At 32.7% G+C, this 21,925-nt stretch overlaps 2 protein-coding genes across 3 annotated transcripts in view; one reads left to right on the top strand and one right to left on the bottom strand.

Annotated features, from left to right (window-relative positions):
• Positions 1-1,527: 1,527 nt before the first annotated feature.
• Positions 1,528-18,313, top strand: LOC108909513 (zinc finger protein 235-like). The gene is made up of 7 exons (XM_018713881.1): positions 1,528-1,779; positions 3,219-3,383; positions 3,476-3,695; positions 3,984-4,456; positions 6,344-6,666; positions 11,224-11,966; positions 18,016-18,313. The coding sequence occupies exons 1-7, from the start codon at positions 1,618-1,620 to the stop codon at positions 18,237-18,239; spliced, it is 2,310 nt and encodes a 769-aa protein (XP_018569397.1). The 5' UTR covers positions 1,528-1,617; the 3' UTR covers positions 18,240-18,313.
• Positions 18,314-18,427: 114 nt separating this feature from the next.
• The window catches only part of LOC108909535 (aquaporin AQPAn.G), a 76,521-nt gene continuing 73,023 nt past the window's right edge, over positions 18,428-21,925 (bottom strand). For both annotated transcript variants that reach the window (XM_018713910.2, XM_018713909.2), the window contains exon 7: positions 18,428-18,582. Coding sequence is in view for 1 of the 2 variants with exons in the window: in XM_018713909.2 (XP_018569425.1) it covers positions 18,541-18,582 (42 nt within the window). In the remaining variant the exon portion in view is untranslated. The remainder of the gene's footprint in view (positions 18,583-21,925) is intronic.

The raw sequence follows: 21,925 nt of genomic DNA on the forward strand, positions 1-21,925 counted from the left end.
TTATTTTCAATACCCTGTTATTTTGGCATGTTTCGACCGGTAGACACGTCAATGTCGGAAGAATTTCTGTCGGACAAATTTAAATCCGCATTTGCAACAAAATTTCCAGTTACTTAAGCTAAAAATAAAAGATGTGGTCTTGACTTTTCAAGACCCCGGGAAATTGCCATGTTTTTGGACTTTTCCGAGTGGAAAAGCGGAGGAATCGAGAAAAGTCGCAGAGGAAAAATGTGGTAGACTCGTCAAAACGAAGCGCCTCAGGAGTTATAAAGTATGTGGTAATCAACTTTCCAGGGGGGGCCTGTACTGTGGACTAAATGAAATGAGCCAGTTTATCGTAGTCTGTCGTACAATAACTTGAAAGTTTTATGGTTTGGTTACCTTCTATCCGGATAAATCTCGAAATAACACTGCGCTGCTCTGCGAAAACAAAAATTTTCCTGGGCATACAGGCAGACCATACCCCGTATTTGTGGATTTGAAAAAATCATTATGACGTGGCATTTTAACGCAAATAATAATAATATATTACTGATAATAATTAGGTGGTTAATATAGTAAACAAATTGTTTTTAATAACAAAGCATACTTTGTAAGAAATAAATGTAAACTTATGCATCTCATTGAAAAATTACGTTCAGTTCGAAAACGGTCTACTTTTTTGGCTTCAAAGAAGTACCTAAGTATACCTTTTTTGTGTGAAATTGAATAATATTCCTTTATTTTTGTTGAAGAATGGACATACAAGGTGAACAAAAAATGTATGGCCATGTGAATGGACCAATAATGTTGCTGTAGGTGGGCGTCATCTTGCGGCAATGGTAAAATTGAATTGATACCATTTTCGTATTACGCATGCTGAGTAATAACAATAACACGATACCAAATTTCATTGACATCCGTTGGTTGAACAGCTTTTAAAATATTTCAGAAAATAGGAAATTGCAAAGAAAGTTAATGAAACACCCTGTAGAACGGAAGCGAGTAACATTTTGCAAAGGTATATTGGGCCCAAAAGCTTTATTTTGCTGCCAGCTATCACCTCTCAGTGGCACCCTGTATAGAGTACTGTAAATAATCTTCATTTTCATTAAGGGGTTCTTGTATAAATGTTGCAACACACAAATTTTGATAATCGACGTTCGATTCTATTCATTGATGGGTTCGTAGAGGTCCTGTAGTCGAAGTCCGCTTTAGTTTGGAATTTTTTTGGATTGTAGTCTCCTGGAACGGGTGATGGACTTGTCCTTTGACACGATACATTAACTTTGTATTGCGATTTTCAAGTTCGAATGTAAAATTATGGAATCAATGCAATGAAACATTTAAATTTTTCAATAACCACAAGTCCTGCCACCTACTTTGTAGTAGTATAACTAGAACTGCATAGTACAGATTCCTACTTGATCACATTTTAAGTTGCCATCTACAAGGCGAGGGACACATTATTATTGATTCGGAGCTCTGGCGGAGAAAGTGGCAATCACCTCTACAATTTATGAGAATGAACGTAAAGCCAAGCCGACCACCATTTTAGCGCGTCAGTTGTAGATTTTCCAATTATTTTGATATTTCTATTCGTGTACTACTAAGAAAGAATAAAATAATTAGCGTACGATGGAGGAAGATCGTGCGAACATACTACGGGAGATGAAAGTTTGTCGTTTTTGTTTGTCGAGTGAGGAAAGGGAACTAACAAACATCTATGATAAGCACGGAATGGACACGAAACATTATGTACCGCTTCCGCTACAAATCATGGCCTGTATTGCAATAGAGGTTTGTAAATTAACTAAGTTCGGTATGCATGTAAGAAAAGTTTGCTTTATTTCATCTATGCCGTGGGATGTAGGACTAGGATAATTATTAAATTTGTGTCGCTGCTTTCTCTAGGCCTTATGATTATTTAGATTGTAATTTTTACCTTCCTACCTTTAAGAGAGAAGAGAGATTTCTTTTTCCATGATCGTGTAGGAACATTTAAATTATTTTGACAAATTTGACAATGAACAACGACAAAAATGTCACTTTGACTGTATTTAATATATTTTTAAATTCAGTGTACTAAATTTTTTGGCTGTATAAACAAAAAAATATTTTTGTACACGGACAGAAATAGTATTCTTCGACATTCTAAATTGACAAATATGAATTTAAATTGTAATTTTTAATGCGAAAAAAAGGCACAACTGGCAGAACGTACTTAATTTTTTAAGTAAGTTTTCTTACTGCCAATGGTTTATTGTCTACAATTAATTTAAATAATTACGTTAACATATTTTAAATAACCACTATGAATTGATCACTTAATTTCGTGTCCTACGTTTTCATTACCAAATGAATATCTATTTTATTTTATGATTTTGTAAGAGCCGCCATTTTAATTCTAATCTCGTTATGTTATGTTCAGGGTTGTAGCTAGCTATAATGAACATTTGGGGTAATTGTTTAGAAAAGTTGTGTGTAATATTTGTATAGAAGTTGAAATATTTAATTTTTGATACCACTACATATATTCTCGGTATTTATAAATTGAATGGCCATGTGGTTAAATAGGACTACATTTACTAATTTGACTGGTTTTTGGTCTATATTTCTATATAGACACTTATTTGTAAAAATAATACATTCCCGAATTTGCTATAAGAAATGTAGCCTATTATATAAAACATATACGAGTATGTACATAGAATATACCATATCATAGCATTGGGATATAGTCGAATTAATAACTGCCAAATATCTTCATCCTCCTAACAGTCCCAACCTTATTTTCATTGTTATAGTACATTTTTCGGCACTATATATTTCTACAAAGACTCGCCTATACATTTTTAATTAGGACATTCTACATAAAACCTGTATATAACCATTTTTCTTAAATGTGTAGAATTCGTTACTGTTCTAAACAATTACCTAATAAATTTAATTATAATTCTCGGGACATTTAGCCTGCATTGACATCCCTCTAATTACGGGCCTGTGCCCGTTATATTTCTGGCTCTGAATAATAGATGGCAGCAGAGTTGCAAATAGGAAAATATGATATACTGGGGGCTCATTTAAAAGTTGCTAAAGAATTTATAAGCTCTAAAAAAATACGATATAAATTTTCTTTATTTTAGGAGGGAAAATAAATCTTATTGAGTGGACAATTTACTAATTTTTAAATTATTTAATCGATGTTTTCTGTTGAAGTACTAAGCTATACTTTTTAGGTATTTAAAAATGATGGGATGCCTCAACTTATATGCAACTATTGTAGAAAACTCACTTTACAAGCATACAATTTTAAGACCAACTGCAAAAAAGCAGACGATGCCCTAAAATTATTCCTTGCCACTGGACAATTTTCTAAACCATACATTCAAAAAGTGGAAGAGGTATGTATAATATGATAACTAGTAAATGCTTGTCAATATGAATTATTTGTTTCTTCAGAAATGTACGGAAATAATTTGCAAAATTCTTGCAGATAAAGACAAACAGGAAACAACCTGAAAGAAAAACCACAATTGTAAATACTTTCGCACCTGCCGAACCCTCCAAATCCAAACGGATGAAAATGGAAGATGGTACCGAAATAATTACCTTAAATTTCACATCTGCAGATGACCGAGGGTCTGTTCATCCTGGAGAAAATGAAAACGAATCAATTTTAGGATACGAAGACAACAGAGACAGATGTGATGAAGGTAAAAAATTAAATAAATGCTGACATTTCACATAGATATGCCTATAGAATCATTGTGCAGCAACACAGATCTGACGTCAATACAAAAACTCTGGATTTAATGTTAGTTTGCCAATTTCAGTAAATGGGGATCCCTTATCTTTTGTAAATGTTAATAAAAGACGTCCTGTTCTTTTAACTAAAATTGATATAATTATTGAACAATTCAGAAAACAATTTTAATTGTTTTTAAAGTTTAAACCATGAAGTTTTTTAAAGCATCAAATTACAATTTTTTCAAATAATTTAGATACTACACTCGAAGAAGAAGACTATTCTAATCTAGACGAGGACGATAATCCCGTAAACGCCGTATTAAAAGTCAGTCAGGTGAAAACCGATTGTTTTCCCTGCCCACACTGCGACAGAACGTTCCCGTTGAAGCAGCTGCTCGACTTGCACCTCCCTAACCACGATCGGGAAAGAAGCTACGAATGCTCCGAGTGTACGAGGAAATTCTTCACTAAATACGATCTGCAGAAACACTTGCAGACCCACAACGGCGACAAGCCGTTTGACTGCATCATCTGCAACAAGTCGTTCTCGAGGGAGTCGTTGCTGAGACGGCACGAGAAGATACACGTCGATGTTCCGAAATACGTGTGCAATCAGTGCGACAAGACGTTTTTAACCAAACAGTATTTGGATGCCCACCAGGAGAAGCACAAGAAGAAGAGACCTTTCACTTGTCAGGTTTGCAACAAGAGCTTCGTTTTTAAACAGGTAGGCTTAATTAATAAGTAAGTAGTTAGGTATCTAACTATCTAAAGAAAACAAACACGAAATAAAAATGCGACTATGAAGTTTTAAATGATTCACAATAAGAAAAAAACAAACAAATTATTAAAACTCAATGAAATAAAAGTATGTTTGCAAGTATCTATGTATGTTTCGACTACCTAAAGACAACAGATACAAAACAAAATTGTGACCTTAAAATATCGAACGCAATTATAACACCAAGAAAGAAAACACAGTCGTCAGTCGTCACCTCCATTCGCTCAGTTTATTAAAGGATAACGCGCGCGTTATCGTTCGACTTATTAGCTAAACAGTAGGCAAGACGGTGCGGGGGGAGGGTTGACGATCGCATCAAGCGAAGCGAGGTGCTTGAATTTTATTCTCGCGTCCGTAATTTTTTTGCGATTACTCCTAAGATATTCATTTAAATTATATAGTGTAAAAGAGTAAAATAATGTACATGAAATACTTAAAGCCCTTAACTTATTTAAAATGATAAGGATTAATACCGTATTTGTATAAATAGCTTTTACATTACCGCTTTATGATTGCCAATTTTTTACTTTTTTGTAGGCATATATAAGATACACAATTCCACCATACATTGATACACTACATAAACTTTCGGACCCCCCCGGCTCGGACGCGAGGCGCGGAGTCACGGGACGCCCGCGCGGCCCGGTCGAATTACAGTGACACGAAATTAATTTCGTTGCACATTATTTTGATTTTGCTATATCTCCTAAGGTATTCATTTAATTTGCATGGTGTAAAGGGGAAAAATAATCTTCATGAAATGCTCAAACCAACTAACGTATTTAAAATGATAAGGATTAATACCGTATTTGTGTAAATAGCTTTCCAATTACCGCTTTATAATTGCCCATTTTTTAAAGTATTAAAATGGATACAGTATGTTATCCTTAAGATATAGACATATGCCATCGCGGACTTATATAAGATACCCAATTCCATCATACATTATTTTGTTATATCTCAAAGGGTTTAGACAGCGTTTTCGTTGAAAGCTCCCACACGGCTTATTTTTTTTCCGACACCTCCAACAAATATCGTTAATGTATACAAAAACTTAACAAATTATATACTAAAACCTTCCTCGAGAACCACTCTATCCATTGGTCAAAACAGCATGAAAATCGGTGCAGTAGTTTTTGAGTTTATCGCGAACAGACAGACAGACAGACGTGGCGGGGGACTTTGTTTTATAATATGTAGTGATTATGTACTATAGAATAAAAATCAATAGCAAATCACAAACTTGTACTTACTTCAGAATAAGTAATAAATGACATAGAAGTTCTGTTATAAAGTTCTATTATCTCAAATTTGCTATAATTTATTTATAACTTCTTGACCAAATTATTGGATAAAATATTGATAAGTAAAAGCAAAACAAGTTTTAATTATTTTCGTGTTAAAGTTTGCAAAATAATTAAGATAAAAAATTATGCAAATACTATTTGCCATTTAAACATTAAAACTACATAAAATTTATTCAAAATTATCAGAATCATTATACGAACTTTAAGTTAATGTCCTTATTTTACTTTCAGCAAAATAGCATATCTTTCCCAAAATTAGTAAGGTTTTTACTATTTTTTTGTCTGAATTATAGTTGTTTCTGAATTAAAGAAAGAAATTCAACTTGATTGGTGTAATAGTTCTGAAGATATTGTTGCCAAATATAAGCATTTTTTAAACTTTGATAACCTGTAGTTGACAACAAGTTTAATTTTATTAATGTACTTTTTTTCCCAATCGTCCTACTTCATCTTAGCAATTTCCATATTTAACTTGTGAAACGCCCTAAACTATTTTTTTTATACAAATTTGAACAAACTCTTTTAGGGCCTAGAACGTCACGAAGTCGTCCACAGTGAGAACAAACCCCACAAATGCAACTACTGCGAAGCGAGCTTCACCTCCGCCATAAAACTGACTCGCCACATAACGTCCCACGCTGGTTTGAGACCGTACCCGTGCAAATTGTGCGGCAGGACGTTCCTCTTGAGTCACCACCTGACCCGCCACATGAGGAGCCACTACGCCATGCAGTCTTCCTCGCCGGAAGCCGCGATCGGACAACATAAGTGTGACATATGTAGCATGTCGTTCAGGAGGAAGGACTCGCTGATCAACCACAGTGCCATACACTCCATGGTGAATCTTAGGTGAGTTTTTTTGGAAATTGTACGTTATGTTCTAGGTAGAAGTGTACAAATTTTAAGCAGACATCGTTCGGATGGAAATAAACAAGAAACATACTTTTAAAAGTTAATTATTTGTAGCATAGTTTTAATTTTGTATTTATACATGTAAATACAAAATTTAATCCAATTTCTTAAACAAATATAAAACTTTTATCTCCATCTATACACCTATAAACACGTAAAAAAAGTATTTATGTATTTTGCCACCTGTGACAGAATTTAAAAAATTAATGAAGTATGAGGAGCATAATTATTACCTTTATTTTCATTTTTCATTTCCATCTGATGTCTGTGTTTCATAAAATATATGTAATAATTTGATGAAATTTTGTTCTGCTGAGCCCTGGTTTTACGTAAAAAAGATGGGATATCTTCCTCCAAAATATTTTGAATAGCTGCGAAAAGGTTTTCTTGATGCGGACTGATTCCAGTTTTTTTCAGTAAATTTTTATGAGACATAAGAATTTTGGTGCAAGAATTACATAATACTATAAGGTTTTAAATTAGTTTTTTGGTTGTTCACTGCCATGACTTAATTATAAACAATTAGACGCTAGAGAAAATGACTGTCAACGTGACGTATAGCGAAGACAATTTTGATATCACAAGCCTACTTGATTACAGTTATGATTTTTTTAGAATCATTGATATATTGTCATAGACATCGGTTTTCCACAAAAACCTACTTTCCTTCTATTTTAGTAATACTAAGTGAATTGTATTGCAAAGGTAAATATTTGAATTCAAAAATTAAATGTCTCATTTATTACTAAAGTGAAAGGAATGTGTTGTTTTTTATGTTTCATTAAGAACCATTTTGTTTTACTAAAGATTGAAACATTTTTTTTTAAAAGTTTGTATTTATGTAAATGAAAGTCTTAGGGCATGACAATTAATCTGATATTTTTCAAAAAAAAAAGTTTGAAGTTGTTTTGCGGTAGAGTTCCACATAACCTAAAACAAAACAAGAACATAATTTTAGCGGTTCAATATTTTTTGCAAATTTGCTTTTTTTTTTCAAATAATCTAAAAGTACGTAATTTACCTTAACGACAGATTCTTTGTAATCATCATTTTTCTTTTTCATGTTAAACGCATAATCTTCAAAAAATGATGACAACACAGTCTTCGATATTGTTGGATCTTCAACATTGTAGGATCTTTCCGCACAAAAAACTAGAAACTGCCTCCATACGCTTAATTTCGACTTCTTCGTATTTTGGGGAGTTAAATTTGCCACTTCTGCTTTTATGTTTTCGGAATTTTCATTTCCAAAACGAGCCATTTTTGAATTTAAAAAAACGCGTGAAATGCGATTAAATTATGTGACGTTTAAGAAGAAAAAAATATGTCATGCACCACCAAACAATGTCTATCTGTCAAGCCAACTTTATTTTGGCAAAATAAGTTTCAAAATGAACCATGTCAAATTTTTAAAATAAATTTTGGTTGTAAAATTTTCTTACAGAATCCCCCACGTCCTTGAATTAATGTTCGAAAATTTTTTCTCAATCACGCATTTTCCTAGAAAATTTTTCCTCGTCTGCAACTTGGGGAAAATTAAAAAAAAATGCGTTCCTTCGGAAAAATTTCTGGAAATAATTCAAGCACTAGGGAGATTATAAGTGAAAATTGTTTTGCATTTAAAAGTAAAGGAGGATATGAAAATAAACAATTTTTATTCAGTAACCTGGGGTTTAAAATGCCTTTTTCTGAATAAAATATGTCAAATCAAAGAAAAAGAAAATTTTGAAACCGGCCCCGTTGTGTAGAGTGCACGTAGCAATTTCAGGGACATCAACCTGGCGACATATTTTGCCAGTAGTAATGTTTACTTTAAAACACTTTTTTATGGGCTTTCGGTTAGAAAGCGACGGAACACCACTGGGTCTGAAATTGAATAATAGAATTAAAGTACTTACCATAAGTCAGTATTAGGAAATTCTACAAAAATTGTTCGAAATTATTTCCACAAGCTAATAAGTAGAGTTCGGGATTCGATCGGCTGATCATAGCTGTCGCGTCGGCATTTCGCTACAGGGCACCATACGAAATCGGTAATAACGGCAGTTATTGGCTTCGCGTTTGCTTCGTGTATACTTGTTTCAATATTCTAATAATGTCGAACGCGCCAAGGGGTAAAAACGACCTTTCGTTAATAAAATAAGCAATAAGTTAAGCAAGCAAGTTAAGGTAAGCAATAAAATAAGTTGTTGTGCCACTTGTTGCTGAAATCAACATCAAAATCCTACATGCGGCTGAAAATCATTTGCAGTCATAACTTGCACACAGATGATAAGGGTTCTGCTCGCGTAATACACACCACATGGTAGTTACTTCGGCTTGTGTTTTCCTTGACAAGGTATAAAATGTCCTCCTTCCGATTTTAATCACGTTGTGGTTTTTCTTGTCTTTGCCCTTCATATGTTGGGTAGACTCTATAAATATCCTATAGTCTTTGAACCGCATTTTCCACTATTCTGAGATTCATTTGTTGTCTTTTTATACAATGATTAGCAGACAAACAACAAGTATAGTCTTTCCGAAGTCAGTTGAACATGTATAAAAACGCTTGGCAATAAAATTTAATGGTTTCATAGGCACCCGTAAAAAAGATTACTGCTAAAGGTAAAAAATAATATAATAATTAGTATATAATGTGTAAAAAATATCTATTATATGTTCATTTTCTTTACGTAAATTATAAATTGTCCACGGAATGTTGTCATGTTATTGATGTTTTGAAATTTTTGTTTTCGCTTCCTCTTTACGCATTGACCTTGTTTAATAACACGAAAAATTGTGGACACTGAAACTTTAGTTAATATGTGAATTCTATTTATAATTTCATTATCTGATTTTTCATTTTCTTCCCTTTTTAAACAATCGTAAATATTTAAAATGAGACGCTGACATTGAACATGTAAATCTTTATTTTTAAATTCTAAATCTGTTTTATCAACAACCGGTTTTACTAATTCAATATTGTCTGGCGGTATTTTGTTTTGCTCCGTTTCAAAAGGTCTCCAAAATGCCATGTTGTAATAATATTAGTAAACAAAATATCCCACTTATTTCTTCCTTTCGCAGTTGTAATATGAATGATTATTTGAAGATACTTATAATAAATTAAAGTTACCTGAATCACACCAAATTTTGCATTGCTGCACTGCACTGCTAGGCAATTAGTCAACAACTGAAATTTATGGCCCAGTCGCCCACTGCGGCTGTGTTTGAGCGCAGTTTTCCACGTTTAGTTCGACCAGACCTGTATATGGGTATGACTAAATAAATGTGGGAACAAGTTTTTCAAATGTTTCAATGCCGAGTTGCTGCATAGTGACCGAACCTGGTACATATTGCCTAGCTCTTTGGTCTTCAGTTGAGATCGAAAAAACTTTAATATTTAAATCATATCCATACACTATGTAAATTAATGCCATACTCGCTAATTCTTGATTTGATATTGTGAAATAAAGTAATGTAGATCAATCCACAGTCATTGAGAGAAAGCAAGCAAGTGTCTGCTCTGTGCAAATAACCACTTTGAACTTGATCTAGTTACTCCATTGTAAACAATTGATTAAGTGGGACAATGCAGGTTCTGCCTAAGTTTCACGTAAGAATTCTCACTTCCTCTACTATCCATTCGAAGGAACAACTTATTGAAGTCCTAGTAATGATTGGAAAAAAATGTTATGGTGGATGGAGTCTTTCTTTTATGCTTTAAAGGGTTAAGTTGTTGAAAAATATCCCTGATATACAAATATCTTCAGATATTTGACATAGAAAGGCGACTTAATGAATGTAAAAGTTTATTAAATTTGTAACCAGTTATATGAATCAGTGGTAGATATATTGTGAGACACTGTCACTAAAAGCTTCACAAATTTTAAGCTACTGAATATTTTCTATATTGTATTTAAAAGGAAAAATGTATATTTCTAAAACGAGTCATTTCTGAGATTTTTTTTTTTATTTAAAATATGCTAGCCACATAGTTCAGTATATCAAAAATAATTCTACCGCTGTTCATTTCATAAAAAGAAATAGGAATTTTTGTTATAAATACAATTCTAAATATAATGTAAAAATTAAAAATTAAAAAAATCATTGGCATAGAAATTTTAAATTTTACCATTTTCTGAGGGTTAGTAAGGGGCAAAATTCCACGCCACTGACTTTTTTGAACCCTTAATGATTAGATAGGATTTAAAATTGCATTTGGAAGGAAAACATCCTGTTCTTTATTTGTGAAATGAACAGATGGTAAGTTTGTTTTATGCTAGAAAATAGTAATAACTCAAAACTTCAGAGATATTTACCTACTAGATGTACCTAATATTTTTCAAAATTTTTCCTCGAAACTGAACAAGAACACTGCGTTTTTTTATACTTTTTGTTGGTTTGTCTGCTTTTTTCAGGGTGAAATTTTTAGACATAAAATTATTTTCATAAACATATCCTTTGATCGTTCCTTTTGGTGCAATGGCTTATTTAATAAATTCTCATTTCCAGGTGCGTCATTTGCAACACTACGTTCAAAACGGCGAATATGGTGAAGGAACACATAACCACCCACTTAACCGGCCTCCCGCATCCCTGCGAGAAGTGCGATTACAGTTTCGAGACCTCAGAACAGCTGGAGGAACACGAACTCAAACACGCGGAGATGGAATACGAGGAGCAGATCGAAAAAGAGGTCATATCGGAAGCGCGGCAACAGCAGGAAGAAAACATGGATGAGTACGAGGAAGGAGAAATCACGGAATACACGATTACCGACATAAACAACCCGGAGGTGATTCCCACGTCGAAACACCGTGAGCAAACCGAGAGAGAACCGGGCGAAGACCTGACTAGATTCGGTCACTTTCTCAAGGACGAAATAGACTCGGAACTTGAGGATAACGACGATGGCGCTGGTGATAACGAAAAAACTTCCGCTCAACAGCAAGAAGTGGAGGAAGAGCAGGAACTGGAGCCTATAAAGCCTATCGTGAGGCAGGAGGGGACGAAAGTTTACAAAAGGAAAGCGCCCTTGCAGAGGAAAGTGCCGCAGATTGTGAGGGAGCCGCTCAAACTCGCGCCTCTGGAGCAGATCAATCAGGCAGAGACGCAGATCGAGAATGTCAACCTTAGTTCTGATATTGGTTCATTGCCGAGTAAGAAGTTCGTTAATATGAAGGTGGGCGATAAAGTGGTTCGGGTACAGAAGTTCATCGTCACCAAAGAGGAGATGAAGGCCATGGCAAAGCAAGGTATTAGTTAAAATTTGTTTGTTTGTAGTAACATAAGTTAAATACTGGTATTATTCTAATTGACATAGAGTTTCCTAAACCCATGTCATAACTTGAGGATGTTGTAAATCATTTTCGTTTAGACTAAAAAGAAATAACGAACCGAGGCACACCGGGGCGAAAACATTTTTTTTGTTTAAAAATACTCATAATTGAATTCCGAATGGAACCTCGAAGCCTGATTTTCGAAATACACAATAACCTCAACCTCATAAACTCAACCTCCATAAAACTATATTTGAAATATTTCATTGTAGTCCAGACAGTATCTGTTTCAAAAAGCCATATTTGGGTGAATCGTATATTCACAGAGATTTTTGGCTTTCAAATATCACTAGAAATGAAAATTTTTCTATGCGCATAAAAAAAAACGTGGGCTTAACTTTTGACGGCACAATATGTTAAAAAAATTGGAAAAATGTCATATTTTTCTTCCTATTTAATTATGTATCTTTTTAAGAGTTGATTTTAGACGAAAATGGAAGAGGAACAAAATGTTTGTAATTAAATTTTTTATAATACATGACTGGTTACAAATCGAATGAAGCATGATTATTATGGTAAAAATCGAAAAAATCACAAAAATGGGGTTAAAAAACAATACTTTTTAGGGAATTTTTTTGGTGTATTTAAATTGGGTGTAGGACCTTTATACTTGGCTCAAGAAAACTTCATGTTATGTAGAATCATCACACCAAATTTCATCAAAATCGGTTCGATAGATTTTGCATAATAATTTTGCAATCCAGATTAAAAAAAAATTGCAAATTTTCAAAATTTTGCACAGCAAAAACCAAGGCCCTTAGATACTTGAAAATTTAATCACATATAGAAGGGCTCTCAGGCTTTCAAACTTTTTTTGAAAAATTCGAATCCGTCAATTAGGAGAGCTCTGGCGCTTGTTTAAACATTGGTCGAATTTTTGTACTTATAAACAATTAGAACTTTGTGAATATTCAATCAAATCAAATTTTTTAAAGCAGGTTTTAAAAGTTCTTGGAAAGACGCTTCTTTAAAAAAAAACAGATCGATTGATCAATTAGTTACGTAGTTATAGACGATTCAATTTCGAGCAGGCCGAAGCGGCCGCGCTCTCTGCTTCCCCCACCACCACCACCCGTACGATTTTATTGAATTTCTCGCTTGCATAAATAACTTTAAACATGTTTTAAAGTAGGTTGCCAATGAAGAAAAGTATTGTAATCTTAGACCTGGTAAGTACTCGGAATACCAAAGGTATTTTTCGAAAAATTAGCCCGGATGTCCCAGTACATTTAGTGTAAATGACGGCTATAACTACGTAACTAATTGATCAATCGATCTGTTTTTTTTTAAAGAAGCGTCTTTCCAAGAACTTTTAAAACCTGCTTTAAAAAATTTGATTTGACTGGATATTCACAAAGTTCTAATTGTTTATATGTATAAAAATTCGACCAATATTAAAACAAGCGCCAGAGCTCTCCTTATTGACGGATTCGAATTTTTCAAAAAAAGTTTGAAAGCCTGAGAGCCCTTCTATATGTGATTAAAATTTCAAGTATCTAAGGGCCTTGGTTTTTGCTGTGCAAAATTTTGAAAATTTGCAATTTTTTTTTTTAATCTGAATTGCAAAATTATTATGCAAAATCTATCGAACCGATTTTGATGAAATTTGGTGTGATGATTCTACATAACATGAAGTTTTCTTGAGCCAAGTATCAAGGTCCTACACCCAATTTAAACACACCAAAAAAAATCCCTAAAAAGTATTGTTTTTTAACCCCATTTTTGTGATTTTTTCGATTTTTACCATAATAATGATAATTCATTCAATTTGTAACCAGTCATGTATAATAAAAAATTTAATTACAAACATTTTTTCCCTCTTCCATTTTCGCCTAAAATCAACTCTTAAAAAGATACATAATTAAATAGGAAGAAAAATATGACATTTTTCCAATTTTTTTAACATATTGTGCTGTCAAAAGTTAAGCCCATGTTTTTTTTTATGCGCATAGAAAAATTTTCATTTCTAGTGATATGTGAAAGCCAAAAAGCCAAAAATCTCCGTGGATATACGATTCACCCAAGCCAAAACAGATACCGCCTGGTCTATTGGTACTGTTGTTATATTTCAACAAATCAAATGTCTGCTATTGCATCTCATCCATCATTTTTGATAAATCCTTGTAGTAGGGCGCAAAGTACAAAAATTTAAAACAGGGAAAATGGCAAAACGTTATACTCGTATATTAGTGAATTTCGATGCTTTGACCATACTTTCGAAACGGAACTCCTCTAAACTCCACTACGTACGGAAAGGAGCAATGTATCATTAGATTCCTTAGAGTGTGTACTTTAAGAAAAACTGGTGAACTTTTGCGAATATTCACATAATTCGAAGAATTTTATAATACGCCATGCGAAAACGCGCTTGACAGAGGTTAACTCTTTGAACCATACATTTTATTTCTCGATGGAAATTTTTTTTAATGTGGCATCTGAGTACTTTCGGGGTCGCTGATTACGAATCAGAGTCAGAATTGTAAAATTGACAATGGCCGATTCAATATGGCGGATCAATAATTCAAAAAAGTTTTTAATTTTCATACCCGGGGGTTTTTCGAGTCGCTGATTACGAATCAGAAGTCAAAATTGTAAAATTCAAAATGGCTGATCCAATATGGAGGACCAATACTTCAGAAAAATTTTTAGTTTTCATGAAAATCAGTACTCGGGGGTTTTTCGGGTCGCTGATTATGAATAAAAAACCCCCAGGTCAGTGTTATAAGAAATATTTCAACTACTTACTTGGATATACAGCTGAAAAAACCCATTTTTTTTTTTTTTCTAATAATTTATAGTAATATCTATTAATTTATAATAAAAAACGAGGCTGCGAAGAAATCTGAAAAAATTCTAAAAAATTCTAATAAAATCCTAAATAAGTGTCTAAATCGGCGTTCCGATATTGGCAATACTTTAAGGGAAAATGCATGTCTCATAAAAAGCACAGATTTTGAACATTTGAAAAATTGAGCTTATGAATTCTGAAATTAATGTTCTATGTAATATCTGTATTACTAATATTTGCATTTTTGCATAGGAGTAGAGAGAACATTTAAAAATCTGAGAATATATTGTCTTTGTGTACAAGGATGACTGTTTTTTCCCTGACCCCATGAATTCACCGGTCCGGTGAAAAATCATATCTTTTACAAACGGCCTTACCCCTCAAAACTGACACTTAAAATTACTTTCTGAATAATTGCTTATTATTGAAAATTGCAATATATTTTGCTTTATTGAGCATTAGAATGTCATATTTCTGTCAAAATAATCAAAATTGTTCACTATAGAGTCTACATGCCATAATTTTACATATTAAAATTAGGATGTATTATAAAAATATCCAGTATGGTAGCTGTAATGGTCGATTTCTGTTATGCATTCAACTTTCAATATTTGTTTCGCATCACTAACACCTCCAGTCCGATAAAATTGTTTCACAAACATGACATTTTATTTCAGCTCTATCATGTTATGTTATTTTCTTATTTTATTAACAGTCAGTTTGATTCACATTCCTGTAAAAATAATCAAAATTGTTCTATCAACTCTACGCGAATAGCTCCTTAGAAAAACTTAAAATCAATGACTTTTGACTGGATGATTACACATTGTATTTCGAATTGGATTTCACACAATAAAATCTCATATTTTATATTATTTTTTTAACGAATATTTATTAAAATATATTCCAGGTTCTTTAAAGCGTATGCAGCACTCACGTATAAGTCACGTGGGTACCTATAAGCGTCACTTGGCATTTAATGTATTAAGTAATTCGACTCGCAGCGTTCCAAGTTGCGATAAAATTCTCCAATATTATATCTCGATGTATTTTATGAATGGTTAATTACACAGATGTAATATACAGATTTTTTATTCAGGGGTAACATCACTCTAATGGTTTGGAAAAAATTGTTGTTTTCGGGAATTTTCAAGGCAAAAACCAATACAAGATATAGTGTCGGGAACAAAAGGGCTTTATTGTACACGTTTTCAGGTAGTATTGTGGACTTTTTCAAACAATTTGGATTCAAAATGGCGACTATAGGTGATGGTAATCAACGAACCTTATATTCAGAGGGCTGTATGGCCGGAAAGGTTTCTTATTAACGGATGGTCTTGGAAAAAAAATTCCTGATATTTTATACTTAAAGCCAGGGAACTTCGTAGGGAAATTAAAAAATATTAATAATTGTTGATTTAGTGAAAAAAAAAGTTCAGAAAAAGACCAAAAATTTGCATTAAATTGTTAATAACAATGAAAATTGTTAAACAATCGAAAAGCTCCTACGATGTTTTCTGAATTATGTTATTGTGAAGCTCTGCACAAAATTTCAAGTTGATTGAAAACTTTATGAGTTATGTTTTGACCAGTTAAAAAAGTGAAAGTCTTGAAAAACGCTTTTAAAATTTTTGCTGCTTCATCTTCTTTTCGGCTTGATCTAAGACTCGACAGCAGTGGCGGCCCGTGTGTTTGAATACGGGGAGGACGCATTTTGAAAAGAGGACGTATATCATAAGAGCTGTGGGGGGTGTGGGGGGTGGCAGCCACCCGCCTAGCGCCGCAGGCGAAAAATTTTAAGGAATTTGAAGGTCATTGTGTTTTGCAAGTACCCCAAAATGAATACTGTCAGTGTGTACAGTAGGTATGTACTTAGATACAATGCGAAAAGTAAAATTCCAACGTGTGGGGGCTGAAGTGGATAATCGATCAACCAACCCAGTTAGGATATAATTATGTAGATTACTGTAATAGTTCATTCTGTATAGTTTTTGAAGTTCCTATAAAAACATGGGCATCACTAACATGTTTATCAAAAACGGGATCAATTTTTGCACTATAGTCTATCAGTTCTAAAAATACCCCTTTGTTTACCGAGTCACTTTTTTTATTATGTCCACGAAGAAGAAGGTTACATGTACCACATAGTTATAAGATATCTATGATTTTTGAAAGAAGCAATCGATTTTTCTTAACTGTTTCGTGATGACTATTTATTTGTTCTGCATAAGCACTATTTAAACAAGAAGCAATATTTACTCTTCCTAAAAGTAAAAAACTCAACAACTTATTTTTGTGTTTAGAAGAATTTTCATGTTTCTTAATTTTGTCCGGTAAATGTTTCAAGTCAGAAACTCCAGTTTTCGTCCGGTTTTCTTCGCCTCCTCCAAACAATAAACATAAAAACAAAAAAATCTATTTGTTTCGTCACAACCACACAACACACTCAACCACAGGGTCTTATCATAAATGTTTTTATCAAATTTGCGAATAAAAGCCAGCCTACTTTTGCACTCTTTCTGCACCTGAACTAAATTCAACACTGGCATTGGACGTCCGTTATTTTTCAATTCGACTTTTTCCTCTAAACTTAAATTACTAATAACAAGTTTTTTATTTCACAAACCCTCATTTTAAACTTAAACTTATAAAGTATAATGCCTTAAAAAGTGCCAAAGCAAAAACAAAACACGTATAACCACACTTCAGTGATACGGGTTACTGCCTCATGGAGTCCCAAGACAAAGCGCGCGAGCCTATCGTCGCCTATCCCCTCCACGTGCCAATTTGTCCAATCATATGAAAAAATATGCTTGCATGATGGACTCAGATTTCACAGTCCGTGATGGAGTGGGGATTGCGCGCGCGGTCAAACATAACTCTTTGGTACGATCATAGATGGCAGATAATAAATAACTACTATAATAGTTAGCTACCTCTGTGGATGGTTGCGCCCCACCTCGAAAAAACTCGTTTTACCGATTTTTCCCCCACCTAAAACTTGTTTCCTATATTCTTCACATAAGCATTGCTTAAACCATTTATCCAACAATCGATTCTTTCAAAATTCTCGTGTGGTTTTACCCCTTAATCTATTTCATGCTCAAGTAATGAGAGTCAAACTTCTAACACATTGTGTATCTAAATTTAACAAACTAATAATTATTTTTGTTGTAGGAATTCTGGAAATGAAGGGTGGGCAGGTCGTGTTGAAAAATCCGGGACAACCCATTTTAAATGCCACCCTGAAACCCATCCAGAAAGTCGATATAGAGTCTCTTATAGATAAAAAGTCAAACGCTAAACAACAAATTAAGAAATACCAGGCGAGACCAGGGCTTGAAAGGTTATCGGAACAAAATTCTTTATTTTCCGATAAGTCACAGGATAAAAACACATAAGTGTTGAACATCCAATGTTATCTTTTGTTATACTATTTTTTTTGTACATAATTAAAATAAATATGCTGTAGTTTAGAAAATAGTTTATTTATTTTGTGAAATATATATATTAAAAATAGAAATATATACATATATAATAATAAAATCTCTTAAATAGTTGGTCTTATTATTAAAATGTTAATAAACATGCATATTTTAAAATCGTGGATACAATAATGGCATAATAAATAAAAACATTTACAAAAATGAACTTAAAATGTAATTTGTGCTTAGCTTGTGAGATTCATGGGATCTGCGGCCTTTAGGCCAGGTCACCGTCTTTGGCACCGTCTAACCTCCTAAGCTGCAAAAGAAATTGGAGTTAATCGGTGCATTAAGAGGGCTCTATAGCAATTAGGCAACCAGCAATACATTTTTATAGATTTTGTTGCACAGTTTGTCTAAATATGAATCAATGCACAAATAACAGACTTTCCTCCATTCTAATGCACATTTTCTACAAAATGGAGTTAGTTTGAAAATCAAATTACTTTTTATTGTGAAGAAATTTGTAATTTGCCACTTTTGAACAAGCTGCATCGGAAATTACAAATTTCTTTACACCAAAAAGTTATTTGAGTTTCAAATTAACTCCATTTTATAAAAAATTTGCGTTGAAATGGGGGAAAGTCTGTTATTTGTGCATTAATTCATATTTAGACAGTGTAATAAAATCTATAAAATGTATTGCTGGTTGCCTATTTGCCCACTTAAAAAAAAATGCGACATAATGTGGCACTCGTAAGTATTTCTAAAAGTTACGAATTTTTACCATTTTGAGCTGGATGGTCTATTACTGATATAATTATTCAATTGAAAAAAAGTGGAATATTGTCTTTTACTAGACTTTTGAGAAAAGAAGCATAATAAATTATTGTCTCATTAGATTACACAGTATGTCCTTTAATTCGACAGTCAATCTGCTACGGGGTGCTTGTTGGTCAAAATTAACAAAAGTAGTTCAAATGAACCGGATATTTTTCATTTCGACCTCACATTTAAGATCTACAAAAAAGAAAAAATATGCATTCCAACGTCATTAAACGAAAATTTCAAATTCAGGGCCAAATGTAAATTCTAGAATATTTTGGTCTATTGCAGTGACAATTCTCACATATCAGCATCATTGTTTCACGTTTTTATGGGCAATTCCTTCAGTGTTTTATCTCTGTAGGACAAAAGAGATGGAATTGAAAGATTTCGACAGTTTTCAGAAAAAATTAAATGTGTTACATGATAACAGTTGTAACCAAAGCTGAACATTTGGATTCAATTTCAAAGTTTCTTCTGAAGAAGAGATTGACAAATCACTAGAAACATCTAAAGTAGTCTAAACTTGATACCACAGAAGCCTGCATTTGTAATCAAGTGTAAAACACAAAAAAAGACTCAAGTTCATCTTCAAATATAAGTAAATGTTCCTTAAACACTAAAGATGATTATTTTAGATGTAATTAATGGAATAAATTACCTTTAAATATGTAATGTAATAAATATTTTGTCCTTTTTGAGATTTATTTTCCTCTTTTTTTTTGTATAGGTAACTTCTTAAATGTCGTAAGTAGTGGTTATCTAAATTCAAACACGAATATATCTGCCCGATGCATTATTCTTGGACTAACCGCCATGACATGATAAATTTAAAAATGTTATTTGAAAACCTTGTTTCTTCAAAATCGTTTAAGAGCAATAATTTTCCTAATTATCATCACTCTTTCACACTGCAGGATCTAAATTTACAATTTTAAAGAGACATTTTATTACTGAGGTGACTAGAAAAAAGAAATTCTATGTAAAATATTGTAAAACACATTTTTTTGTGACCTTGTATAACTTTGAATGATGTATATCAAAAAACACGTGTATCAAATTAAATATTGAAATTTTTTAAAATCATTACCTACAAATTATCGTAGAATTAATGGACAACCTGTGTAGATAATTATCTAACATGATAGCACAATTTTATTCAAATGAAATCATCCCAAAATTGTTTGTTCCATATATTGCAATGATGTACATCCTACTACATGTTCCAGGTCAGTATTTATCTTTATCAAACAGTCAAATTGTTTTTTTTTATAACTTGAAGATATCTTAGTCTGTGTGAATAATTGTTGCTGAAATATTGTTTTTTTTTTTATATTTATGTGTTATATAACGATTATAAAATATGATAAGAATAGGGCGTATTGTCATTAGTTTTTTATAAACTCGATGAAATTATCAATGTAATATGGAAAAGTACCAGAAATATGTAAATATAAATAGTAAAATGAATAATAATAAGATATAATGTGAATATAATAGCGGTGGTATCAGGGCCCGAGAACTTATACTTGAAAATATGGGGACACTGGGAACCACGTGACTTGAGATGGATATACAAGTTGGGGAAAGAGTCTATAGATGTCGCCACAAAGATTTTGTAGAATAAATTTTGACAATTGCAATTATGAATCATTTCATGTCATTCTTATTGCTCATGTTTATTGTTGGTTAGGTTTGGCGAGTGTTGGTGTGTGTTTTATTTGTGTTTTTAGTGTGTTTTATTAGATATTTCATTCACATTTATTTATATAACATAATAATGTCTGATCATCATATAATCACATTTTTTTATTAATAATAAAATGTTTTGTTTTGTTTGTTTTTAATAAAAAATGTGATCAGAGGTAGGTAGTTTTTTTTATGGATATCAACACAACGAAAAATTTAAAGTTGCATAATAAATCTCTATTACAAGAATTAATCAAAAATTGGTTTAGTAAAATTATTTACTTGTAATATTTTTTTATTCACCGTGAAAGCTAATACAATATAGAAAGCACTGAAACTCTATAATCATTTCCACTATTTTTTTTTCAAAATATGTACTGAAATTTGAAATTTTTTCAACAAACATTTTAAAAAGTTACAGTATCAAATTTATTTCTTATTTTCAGTAGGAAGACTATTAGAGCATTTAAAAGTGTCTTTAATGCTTGAGTGATTTTAATGCTTTTTATCAAATGTACTTATTTTCTCATGGTGACAAAAAAAAATTATCTACGTGAAAATTATTTTGCAAAATCAATTTCTGAGTGATCTGTGTAGGGTGAGATTTGTTATGTAATTTTAAATTTAGCGGCGGCATAATACCTAAAACAAATATTGAGTAGGTAGGTATATAGTTGTAGAGCGTACAACTAGATGGCGCTTGCATCTTTTACCGGCTACAGGTAATTTAACTCACTGTATTACCGATAATTCCTAGAAAAGGAAAGCAATAGAAGTTGGAGAAAGTGTCAACAGTTAGCGTTGTTAATGACCACAAGTTTCCTATCTATAGTATCATTTATCTAGGGGTGGTATTTATAATTAACTCTACGTCCATGTTATAATTCTGTGCCTACAGTATCGCGATCTTAAGGCCTTTCGATTTGGCAAAAATAGTAGCTATTAATAGCTAATAGCAACTTAGAGTTACTCTGAACTGATATTAGTTGCTAATAGGTACTATTTTTGCCAAAACGAAAGCCCCCTAGGTTGTCGATGAGGTACAAACACTGAACTTTGCTTGTAGCAGTGTCCGCTGTTTATATTTATCTATGGTGAGGAATGAACTAAATGGATGAAACTAAAGTCCCTAGATTGACCATCTAGAG

Source organism: Anoplophora glabripennis, unplaced genomic scaffold (assembly GCF_000390285.2).
Source record: "Anoplophora glabripennis isolate ALB-LARVAE unplaced genomic scaffold, Agla_2.0 scaffold251, whole genome shotgun sequence".
Classification (NCBI taxonomy): domain Eukaryota; kingdom Metazoa; phylum Arthropoda; class Insecta; order Coleoptera; family Cerambycidae; genus Anoplophora; species Anoplophora glabripennis.

Excerpts from the sequence above, each read along its gene's own strand:
- LOC108909513 (XM_018713881.1), top strand. The coding sequence starts at position 1,618 with ATGGAGGAAGATCGTGCGAACATACTACGGGAGATGAAAGTTTGTCGT. Across the intron at positions 3,384-3,475 it reads ACATTCAAAAAGTGGAAGAG|ATAAAGACAAACAGGAAACA; the intron begins GTATGTATAATA and ends AAATTCTTGCAG. Across the intron at positions 6,667-11,223 it reads CACTCCATGGTGAATCTTAG|GTGCGTCATTTGCAACACTA; the intron begins GTGAGTTTTTTT and ends TCTCATTTCCAG.